This window comes from Bubalus bubalis, chromosome 2 (assembly GCF_019923935.1).
Source record: "Bubalus bubalis isolate 160015118507 breed Murrah chromosome 2, NDDB_SH_1, whole genome shotgun sequence".
Taxonomy (NCBI): Eukaryota; Metazoa; Chordata; class Mammalia; order Artiodactyla; family Bovidae; genus Bubalus; species Bubalus bubalis.
Window position 1 is genome coordinate 24456479 of NC_059158.1, and position 10689 is coordinate 24467167.

Genomic DNA, 10689 nt, shown 5'->3' on the forward strand with positions numbered 1-10689 from the left:
AGACTCTGTGCTTCCAATGCAAGGGGTGTGGAATCGATCTCTTATTGGGGAACTAAGATCAGTCAAGCCATGGTGTAACCAAAAAAATAAAGAAAAGTGCAAATAGAAGTGACTTAGAAGGAGGCGGCCAGAGGGAGGGACAGAGAGAAATGAGACCAAGCCCGAAAGAATGAACTTGGGCTTGTGGAAGAGACAGGTGCTTAAATCAGAACCAGAATCGCCTGCCCCAGCACTGGTAGAAACTGAGAGTCTAGGGTGGGGAAAGGATTGAGGGAAGAGGTTGATGTGATAGAGGGTCGTGTGGTTAGTGATGGGAAGACATGGGTGGACACCAGGGATTGCACCTTCTAGAAACCTCATCACCCCCACCAACTTCTGTTAACTTCCTTCTGCACTTTCTTAGAGTGAGCCTTCATCACCGCACTCCAACTCCTGTACAAGGATGCAGAGCTCCTGGGAAAACCAGAGGGAGGGCAGTGTGACCAAAAGAAGAAGCCATGTCATCACGTGGGACTAAAAGCATCAAACGCAGCCGCAGGTGGCATTGTTGGCTCCACATTTCTCTGTTCCTGTCCCTTCTCCCTTTCTTTCTTCTTCTATAGAGATCTGACCTTTGTTCAGCAAATGCCCTAAGCCCATGATTCTTTGGGGCACAATGTACCAAGTGATGCATGTAAGGGAGGAGATCAGTGCCTCCTTCACTTCCAAGAACCATGACTTTCTGGGAAGAAAGACAAGTGCAGACTAAATGACTTTCTCTGACCCTCTGTGTCTCTGAATGAAAGGGCATTCACTCCCCACTTGGACCTCATCCTTCCCTCCTGCCACAGGTGCCATCCCAGTTAGTCCTGCTGCCCCTCCTCCCCCTTTCAGAGTCCAGAACAGTGGAGCCAGCTCTCCCACGTGACCCAGGTGAGACCATGAGGCCCTACCCTCAGACACCTGGGCTTTGATCTCTTGCAAAGGATGGGGATGAAAAGAGAGCATCAGGAGGACCCTGGGGGGACATGGAGATGACTAGAAAATGGGGATGGACAAAGCTCCAGTTTGCACCCAGAAACAAAGACACTGAGAAGGAGTGGATTCAGTAAGTGCTGTGTTTTATTGGAGATCAGTGCAGGGAGAGCAGGGAGGCAGTGACAGTGGGGATGATGCTAGAAAACAACTGATAGGGTCTTGATTTAGCTCATGCCACAAGGGGAGGGAGCCGGACTTCCTCCTCTGACTTCTAACTGAGGTTTTCCCCGCCCTGTCACCCTCCTAACTCCACTGTGACCCAGGGTTTTGAGGACTGGGGAAGCCAGCTGGGATGCTCCAAGAGGAGCCAGGAGGACGAAGAACTCTGGGAGGAAACTGATTAATACCTGGGTATAGAGGAATATTCCCCCAGCTGGTACTTGGGTATTGATGAGTGTTACCCCAGATTCCCACAGGGTATGGCATGGGCCTTGTTCCCCATCCACTGCCAGGACCTCCACCTCCCCAGGATGCACTGGGATTCAGGGTCCCCCAGGGGTGACCAGGCAGAAGTGGCCGTCGTACTCTGTTGATGAGAGCCCAGAGTGGGGATCGGGCAAGGATGTCTCCCGGGGAGCCCAGCACATTAGGACGGAGTGGCCGTCTAGACTCAGAGTCCCGGTGGAAGAGTGAGGACTCAGGTGAGGGGTCTCCGGGGTGTGCAGAGGGCCCTGCAGGCCAAGGCCTGCTGCCCATGGGGAGGGCAGCCACCCTAGAAAGGTAAGACAGTTCTCCGGGCAGCACTTCCCCGACGGGGTCCTCAACCGCAGCTGCCAGCATCGGCCAAGGGTCTTCCGAGGGCCAGGAGTCCATGGAGAGCAGCCCCCCAGAGGGGGGCCACCCCTGCACCCCAGGACCTCCTACAGGTTGAGAGCCATGCGGTGGAGAAGGATTGGGCTTCAGAGCAGCCCTGGCCAAACCATTAGGCCCAGGGGCTGGTTTGGGCTGAGGATGCTCGGCATTGGAGGGGCCGGTCAAGGGAGATGGTCCCAGCAGAGGCAAGCTGATCGCCAAATCTCGAGGAACTTTCTCCTCCATCACACCGATGCTCCGGGCAAGGAGGCCTGGGGGAAGGGGAAGAAGAGGCAGCCAGTGGACCAGATGTTTGGTCCCAATGCCCTCCACTGCCTGATTCCCTGAGCCCCTTTGTTTCAAGTCCCTTCACTTTCCCTGAGCCAGCTCTTACCTCCTCAGGGACCCAAGTGTACAGCCTCCCACCTTTACCCCTTCCCTCAATCCCAGTTCCCCTGAGGCCCCCCTGTCTGCTCCTGTCCAAGGAGCGGCACAGCCTCTCTACCTGGGAGATGAAGACAGACCAGGAGCAGCCCCAGGGGAGCCCGCTTCCCCACCACGCGGCCCTGCATCTTGCTCTGCGTCTCCCTCAGCCCCTAGACATCCAGTCCTTTATCCTGTCAGTGGGGTGGGGGACACCAGAAACAGGCTGAGCCAGTGGTTATGGAGACAATAAATCCCCACATTCCACCCTCATTTCTAATTCATTCTGTGGCAACAGGTGCCACTTGAATGACCCAGGGAAGCTAGGTGTTCCCACCCTGCTCTTTTCCTCAAGCTCCCCACCCCTTCCAAATCCAGGTGTTCTGGCTTGCGGCTCATCGCTGGTTGCCAGCCGTAGTCTTCCTGGTTCCCTATGCCAAGCACATGAGGACCTTTACCCTTGGGGTCTCCATCTCTTCACTTCTTAGCAATAGAAACACTCGATTCTCTTTCTGTTTGGGATCCAGATTATGCCTTCCAGCACTTTCTCATGTATCCCCAAAGCTCCATCCTCGTGATCTCGAACTGCAGGAGCTTCTGCGGTACAGAAGTGGCCCCCATCTGAGGGGCTGCTCCTAGATAAGACCCTGTGTCTTGGGAAATAGACCTGGTTCCCATCCTTAAAAGATGGTGGTATATTGGCTTCCTACGGCTACTATAACAAGTAACCACAAACTTAATGTCTTACAACACAAATTTACTATCTTACAGTTGTGAAGATCAGAAGTCCAGGTAGAGCCTTTCTGGAGGCCCCCAGGGGAGAATCCATTTCCCTGCATCTTCCAGCTCCTAGAGGCCACCCGGGCTCCTTGGCTCGTGGTCCACTTCCTCCATGTTCAAAGCCAGGAGTAGCAGGATCTTCTCATACTGCGTCAGTCTGACCTCCTCTTCTTCCCTCTTTAAAAATCCTTATGATTACATCGGGCCCACCCAAGTAATCCCAGATAATCTTCCTATTTTAAGGTCATCTGACTAACAACCTTAATTCCACCTGCAAACAATTTCCCTTTGCTATGTAACCTCACATACTCTAGTTTTTAGGCATCAGGACATGGACATCTTAGATGATGGGGAGGGCACCATTCTGCCTACCTCAGATGGTCAAATATGTCCACAGAATACAAGAGATACAGTGAGAAAGAGACAGCAAGAGAACAGATATTTCCAGCTAAGCAGGAGGAGGGCATTGATATGCTCTTGTCAAGTAACCAGGAGTTGATCATTGTTAAGGCTGAGTGATGAGAATACAGGGGTTCATTAACTATTTTGTCTACTCTTAAAGCTGCTTGATATTTTTACAATAAAAAGTGTTTAAATGCCTTTGTTACTCTATTGCTTGCTTCCAGGACACACCCAGACTAGGCTTCCCTTGTTGCAGGAAGTCTAAATATTAGCTGCTAGACTTTACCATTTCATGACCCCACGGGCTACAGCCCACCAGGCTCCTCCGTCCATGGGATTTTCCAGGCAAGAGTACTGGAGTGGGGTGCCATTGCCTTCTCCAAAATATTAACTGCTAGACTTTACCGTTTCATCCTCATCCCCAGGCCCTGCTGGCTGACTCCTGGAAGAGCTTCTTTCCAGATCTGGTCGGTGGACAGCATTGTAAGTCAACTATTTGTTGTTGTTTAGCCACTAAATAGTGTCTGACTCTGTGACCCCATGGACTGTAGCCCACCAGGCTCCTCTGTCCATGGAATTCTCCAGGGAAGAATACTGGAGTGGGTTGCCACTTCCTTCTCCAGGGTATCTTTCTGATTTTCCAGGCATTGAACTTGAGGCTCCTGCCTTTTCAGAAAGATTCTTTACCACTGAGCCACCAGGGAAGCCCAAAACCTGAATAGCCTAATGTAAATATTAGTAAATATTAATAATGCTTAATTTTTTTTAGCTAGGAACTATATTCCAATAAAAACTTTTTAAAAAAAGAAAAGATGCTGATCTGGCCAGTGGGTACAGGACAGCAGCCTTTTGGGGTGACATCCATCAGTTTTACAAAACTTTTTGACCTGGATCACACCAGAAACCAGAGGTCCAGGTCAGAGGCCGCAGCCCTCCCACAGTGGTGGTCAAGGGTTTTGACTCCTGTCGTCGGCTGCAGTCCAGGTTATAGTAACCAAGGGCAACTCCACAGTGATAACACAGACAGCACTATTCTGGAGCCCTCCTCTGTCTTCAGTCAACCCTGCAGGTTGGCTCACTGCTCCAGGTCACTTCTAAGCAATATAACATATTTCTGCTGGTTCAGGAATCTCAACAACAGTTCTAAATTTGGGGCCAGCTAACACCATCCTCAACTCAGTAGACATGAGTTTGAGTAAACTCCAGGAGTTGGTGATGGGCAGGGAGGCCTGGTGTGCTGCAGTCCACGGGGTCGCAAAGAGTTGGACATGACTGAGCAACTGAACTGAACTGAATACCATCCCAACAGGAGAGAATGAAGAGGCTCCTAGGGCAGGGGTCAGTTCCTTTGCAGCCAAGCCGAGGCTCTGGGAGGTGCCCTGTGCTTCGGGTTGAGGCCCTTCCTGTAGGGATAAGCACAGTCCACTGTCCCCTCCTTGGGGTGTGAGAGCTGCCTCGGCCTTGGCGTCTCCCCTGCTGTCTCCAGGACATAGTCACATGGCCCTCGGTACATTCTCCACAATCTTGGTGTTCTCTGGGGGAGGCCACCTCTCCTTCCCACTGTAGCGCTCCCCTCTCACCTCTCCAGCTCTCACCGTAGACCCACAGCAGAGGCAGCAAGAGAGTGAAGGCGGAAAGGACACTGCTGGCCGTGTTCTACCCCGGCTAGGGCCTGTCGCCGTAGGCCGGTGAGTCACCCTGCTGGGCTGCACACCCTGCGTGCTGCCGCACTCTCCGTCTTTTACTCTCTCCACCCACGGCTCCCAAAACAGCACCCGCCTGGGCTCCTACTCAGTCCCCAGGAATCTGGTCTGGGCTGTTGTGTTCCAGCCTTCCCAAGGCTCCAGGTGTCCCAGAAACCCAGGAAATCGATGCTCAGGACACCCAGAGAGGATGGCGTCTGAAAGATGAGGCCAACTAAAGGTAGAGGAGAAGACCCGGGGGTGGGGCGGGGAGGGAATCATTAGGGCTCTTCGTAAGGAGAGGGGAAGACCCCCCGGTGAATGGGCAGTGGAGAGAATGGATTTCCTGTGGAGTGCAAGAGAAGAGACGTGGGAGGAAAGATCTGGGAGACCAAGGTTGCTTGACCTCCTGCTTTCAGTTCAATAAACATTTATTGTTTTCCTCCTTTGTGGGAGGAGATGTAAGACGTAAGAAATACCAGGGCCAATTTACAAACGAAAGTGGGGGACACAGGACCTTTAGAGGCAGAGGAGAGCATCACCCAGGTCCTAAGAGGAAACCCTGGACACCAAGAAGGCGAAGAGTCTAATCTAGTTCTCACAGTTTATTGAAACATCTGTGCTGGACCCAGTGAGAGCAAGGAGGCTGTCCCAGTCTCCGCAGAGAGCCTGGTATCTCCCCAACACAGGGCGCGAAGCATCTGAGTGCTAGACCAAGATGGAGACTGAGAGACAAGGAGGAGTGTTTGGGAACTCACAAAGGGCATGGTGAGCTCTATAATGGAGGGCGGGAGTGGAACTGGGAGTGTGAGAACCCAATAGCATATCTCGCTGGTTGACCAGATGGTGGAATGAGATCAGTGAAAAATGGTCATTGTTTTCAAATAATCGTTTGGTTTGTGCTTTATTTGGCAAAGCAGGGATGAGGGTGGGGAGGGGATGACTTTTCCGGGCATCACAGTTACTCTAGGAGATTTCGGGGGGTTCCCAGTTAAGAATCTGAATGGGTAGGGGTAGCCAGTAGACTATACCATCTCAAAGAAATGGCAGAGGAAATTCTGGGGAATGGGAATCTGGCAGAGGGTGGGGCCCTGCAGTAGAAGGAGAGAGAATGAGGAAAGGGATTTGGAGCCTACAGTTTGGGGAGGTAAAAAAAGAAGAGGTGATAAGGGAGAGTCCGCCACTCTGGGGCGATGGGGGAAGTAGGGGCAGCTCTTTTGGGATGGAGGAGGGGAAATTGAGCTACCCCATGCCTGGACTACCCCTGAACTTCTCCCACTTGGGAGATGGAATGTGTGTGTGTGTGTGTGTGTGTGTGTGTATGCCTGCACACACGTGGAGGCAGAATCTGCTTTATGAACTGTTAGGTAGATCTCCCTGGGGTAGGAAAACTTCAGGGTCAGCTAGCTGGGGCCCCAGAGGCTTCACCTGGGCTAGGATGTCCCGGATGGAGCGACAAGGGGTCTTTCCAGAGTTGCCAGGACCACAGGGCTTGGCACCAGCTGAGGGGTCAGGTTGGGGAGAGCCATTTGGGCCCCCACTCAGTGTCGAGGAGGAAACAGAAATACAAGGGTGACCAGGAGCGCTGGACTTGCTGCCACAGGGCTGAAGGATGATTTTGCCACCAGATAGGGAGCTAGAGCTGCCCCTGAGGGAGCCAGTGCCTGGTGGGGAGCAGGGCCCCTGAGAAACACCACCACAGGGATGGAAAGATGAACTAGAACTGCTGGAAATGCTGGAACTGCTGGAGACTCCAGAGCTGGAGAGGGAGCAGGGCCCCTTAGAGCCCGAGGAGCCGACCACACAGGGCTGGACCCCACCAGAGCCCACTGGCTGGAACACCACAGTCGAGGAAGCTCCAGATTGGTAGATATTGGAGCTAGAAGAGCTGTGGCTGGGGATGATGGGGTTGCCAGAGAAGTACTTGCCCTCAGAGACGGGGGGCCCGGCAGCAAAGGAGGGCACCCCTGGAGAGCCTTTGATGGGGCCTTCTTTAGTGAAGTAGCCCACCGGGTAGATTTTGCCCCCACTGTAGGTCATGCCTGGGACCAGATAGCTGTTGGAGGAGCCACCCACCACCTCGTAGCTGCCATACTGGTCCACAGAGGTGATGGGGGGGCAGGGCTTTCCTGGAGGGCCTCCGTTGAGGCAGGGGACCCTTTGACCCACTCCGGGGCCACCAGGGCCACCAGAGCCATGCTGCTCCACCACCACCACTACTGGCCTCTGACCCCCGGACACAGAGTGGGAGCTGGAGCTGTAGGAGCCAGAGTGTGAGACGATGGGCCCCCCGCTGCAGGGAGAGTCAGGGATGTCGGGACCACAGGGCCGCAGCTTGGAGCTGACCTTCTGGCCCCCACTGCTGGACATCCAGGAGGTTTGGGAACCAGAAGAGCTCAAGCCTCCTCCTGACGAGGAGCTGATGCTTCCTGACGGGAGGGAGCTCGATGCACCTTGTAGAGTAGAGCCTGATCCAGAGGAGTAGCTTATCTGGGAATACCCTGTTCCTGGCTTAAATAATGAAGATCCAGAAGAACCACCATGGGCAACAATGGATCCGGTGGAGCCACTGCCGGAGGCACTGCTGGAGACACCGCTGGAGCTGCCACTGGGGCCACCACTGGGGCGACCACTCACGCCACTGGAAACACCACTGGAACTGCTGGAACTGCCACTGGGGCCACCACTGGGGTGACCACTCACGCCACTGGAACTGCCACTGGAGCCACTGGAGCTTCCACTGGAACCACCACTGGAGCTGCTGGAGCCCCCCTTCCCCAGGAGACAGGGGTCATTGGGGGAGGTGATACGTGTGGGGTCCTTGCAGGGGTCTAAGAAGGTCCCGATGCTCTTGGCCAAGGTCCCTGGTGAGGAAAGCAGTAGTTAGTAAGGGCCAGAGAGACTGGGCTTTCTCCCTCCCCTCCCAGGCCCACCTCAGGCATCTGACACTCTGATCTCTCCCAAGAGGAGCCCAGGGAGAGAGTCTGGGGTGGAAAAGGTAGAGAGAAGTGGCTTTCATAGCTGAAGAAAAATGAGGTGGCAGCTTATTCTGGGAGAAGAGGCAGGAGGGAAGCCGGAGATCGACCAGAGAAAAAGAATATGAGACTCCAAAACGGGAGGCCTCAGAGGAAGATGACAGGGAATGAAGAAGTGGCAGGAGCAAATAGGTCTAAAAAACAGAACACCAGAGAGACAGAGAGTGGGGGAGAGTGAGGCTCTGAGAGGTGGGAGAGATCTCGGGACCAAACAGAAGGAGAAGAAAGACAGATGACGGAGGACTGAGAAGCGAGGGGAAATAGCCAAAGGGACGCTGAGGAACAGGGAAAACAGGGGAAAGGAAGCAGGGAAACAGGGAAAGGAAACAGGAAAATGGGGAAAGAGGAACAGTAGAAAGGCAGAGGGACTGCAGTAAAGGGCAGGACATGCGGGGACCATGGTTCAGTCACCCGCTTCCCTCAAAAGGCCAGGCTCGGGTGCAGGATAGAAACCCTGCTTCCCATCTCAGCATGCCATGCCAGCAAGCCTGGGCGGGGGCCAGACATGGGGCCACGTACTGTTGCTTCAGAATCTGCTGGTACCCACGCAGCAACAGGACACTGCACCCGAGCCCAGCCCAGGGACACGGAATGAAACCCTCCCCAGGCCTCTGACCTCCATCAGTACCTCGGGCCTGCCTGCCCCCAGGCCTACATCCGACTGTCTTTCCAGAACTGACCCTTTGTTCCTCACCCCGGCTCACCCTCCCCTCATCCTTCATCTGCTCCCCTCCTCGACCTGCTCGGTCCCGAGAGCCACGTGCTTCAGCTTATATATTTGGAGAGGCCAGATCAGCCCTGCCTTCCTCACAGCGTTACTGTGACCACTGGATGTGATCATCTATTAGAAACTGCTTTACAAAAACAGACAGCATTATCCATGATTTATTACTCCTCCCTCAACCCCCATGATTTATTACTCCCCCTTCAACCCCCACCAAAAACCAGGTCTCCACAATTCGTGCAGTCCCCATTCTCTCCTAAAAAAGAAATTCAACACATCCACCTTCACACCAACCCCCGGCTCTGCCCCCTCCACTCCACTGCACCAATCAGCCAGCACCCCACTATCCTCCCCTGCTCCCCCATGCCACACAGCTGTGGTCACCCAGTAGAGAGCCCAGAGTCACCCAGCCTGGGGTTTGGAGCCCAGCTTAACTGCCTTCTAATTTGTAATCTTGAGCCAGTTTCCTCAGCTCTCCAACCTCTGTGTCCTCCTTTGCAGAGTGGGAATAACAAATCTCTCACACAGTTCTTCTACTGATTAAAAAAGCTAATGTACTTAAAGTGCTAGTACATGCAACTTCCCTCGCAGTCCACTGGTTAAGACTGCTGTGCTCCCAACGCAGGGGGCACAGGTTTGATCCCTGGTCAGGGAATTAGGATCCCTCAGGCCTCGCAGCATGGTTAAAAAATTAAAATAAATATAGTGCTAATAGTGTCTGGCATATAAAAGGGCCTCTATGAATGGTAGCAATTATGACTACTAAATATCCAATCTTCATCTTCTAGCACCCCAATAATAATATAATTACAACAACATCCATCAACATATAACCGTCTAGAATTTCCACAGCAGTGTCACATGCATTACTTAATTAGAGACTCAGAGAAACTAGAGCAAGGTGTTAACATTAAGCTCATTTTTAAACTTTCAGAAAGGGAGGCTCAGAAAGTTTAAGTAGCTTGCCTGAGGTGCCAAGGCAGTGAGGAGCAGCCTCTAGACTCAAGCCTCAGGTTCCAGAGCCCCAGCCCTCCCCCCAGTCTCCCCTCTCTGAGTCCTCTCCTGGACTCTCATCCCTCCAGCCTTCCCTGACCGGTTGTCTGCGCGCCTGAATCTCCCTCCTCTCCCCACTCTCCCCACTCCCAGGGCCCCAACCTCCTACCTTGCAGGAGGAGACCAGCCAGCAGCAAAGCCAGCACCCCTCGCCCTCCCACACACCCTATCTGGGATGCTCGTGAAGAGCCCATCTTGGACCGCGTGGCCTCCTGACTGACAGCAGCTCCTGGACACCCGGGGCCTTTATGCCAGGGCAGGACATTCTCGGGACAGGAGTCACTGTGGGGAGGGCAGGAGGGGCGGAGGGGTAAGTGCCTGGGGGAAGTTGGTGTGGCCGGGAGGAGCTGAAGCAATCAGTTTGAGCATCTGCCTACTCAGCAGCAGGGCCGGCTGCAGTGTGTGGAGTGTGCCGTGGCCGAGGGGCCAGCTGGCCGGCCGGCTCCGGCTCCTCGTTGCCTAACCCGGAACCAGGCGCTCTGCCCCAGCGGCCGCCCACTCTGGGGCGGCCACTCTCACCACGGGGCCCAGTCACCTGGCTCCCTCACTCTCCTGCCTTCCCCAGTATTGGCGTGTCTGACACCCCATCCTCTCTCCATGCACAGATGTGGGCATTTCAACTTGCCCTCAGGTACCAGCTGCAGCCCCTGCCCCGCCTGGGATCCCACCCACAGCGCCTGGATCCGGCCCTTTCCTGGGGACCCATCACTCAGCTTCCAGTCTCCTCCTCCCTCCCCACCTCCTGCTGTCACAGCCCAGGTCCCATGCCTGCCACACTCCT

The 10689-nt window shown here is 54.2% G+C and overlaps 2 protein-coding genes across 3 annotated transcripts; both read right to left on the bottom strand.

Annotated features, from left to right (window-relative positions):
- Positions 1-1083: 1083 nt before the first annotated feature.
- Positions 1084-5544, bottom strand: C2H6orf15 (chromosome 2 C6orf15 homolog). Of its 2 annotated transcripts, none has more exons than XM_006052306.4 (2): positions 3002-5544; positions 1084-2081 (listed from the first exon to the last, which is right to left on the bottom strand). In XM_006052306.4, the coding sequence occupies exons 1-2, from the start codon at positions 3069-3071 to the stop codon at positions 1261-1263; spliced, it is 891 nt and encodes a 296-aa protein (XP_006052368.2). In that variant the 5' UTR covers positions 3072-5544; the 3' UTR covers positions 1084-1260. The 2 variants fall into 2 exon arrangements, with proteins under 2 accessions (XP_006052368.2, XP_006052369.2); XM_006052307.4 differs by lacking the exon at positions 3002-5544 and adding an exon at positions 2315-2981.
- A 429-nt stretch (positions 5545-5973) lies between these two features.
- CDSN (corneodesmosin) lies at positions 5974-10167 on the bottom strand. Its single transcript, XM_006052305.4, has 2 exons — positions 10018-10167; positions 5974-7960 (listed from the first exon to the last, which is right to left on the bottom strand). Exons 1-2 carry the CDS (start codon positions 10100-10102, stop codon positions 6450-6452), a joined length of 1596 nt encoding a protein of 531 aa, XP_006052367.4. The 5' UTR covers positions 10103-10167; the 3' UTR covers positions 5974-6449.
- Between the last annotated feature and the right edge of the window lie 522 nt (positions 10168-10689).

Bases quoted from the DNA above. Each gene is read 5' to 3' on its own strand.
- C2H6orf15 (XM_006052306.4), bottom strand. From the start codon at position 3,071: ATGCAGGGAAATGGATTCTCCCCTGGGGGCCTCCAGAAAGGCTCTACC. The intron at 2,082-3,001 runs GTAAGATAGTAA...CCCTTCCCCCAG, and splicing joins GACTTCTGATCTTCACAACT to GCCTCCTTGCCCGGAGCATC.
- CDSN (XM_006052305.4), bottom strand. From the start codon at position 10,102: ATGGGCTCTTCACGAGCATCCCAGATAGGGTGTGTGGGAGGGCGAGGG. The intron at 7,961-10,017 runs GTAGGAGGTTGG...TTTCCTCACCAG, and splicing joins GGCTGGTCTCCTCCTGCAAG to GGACCTTGGCCAAGAGCATC.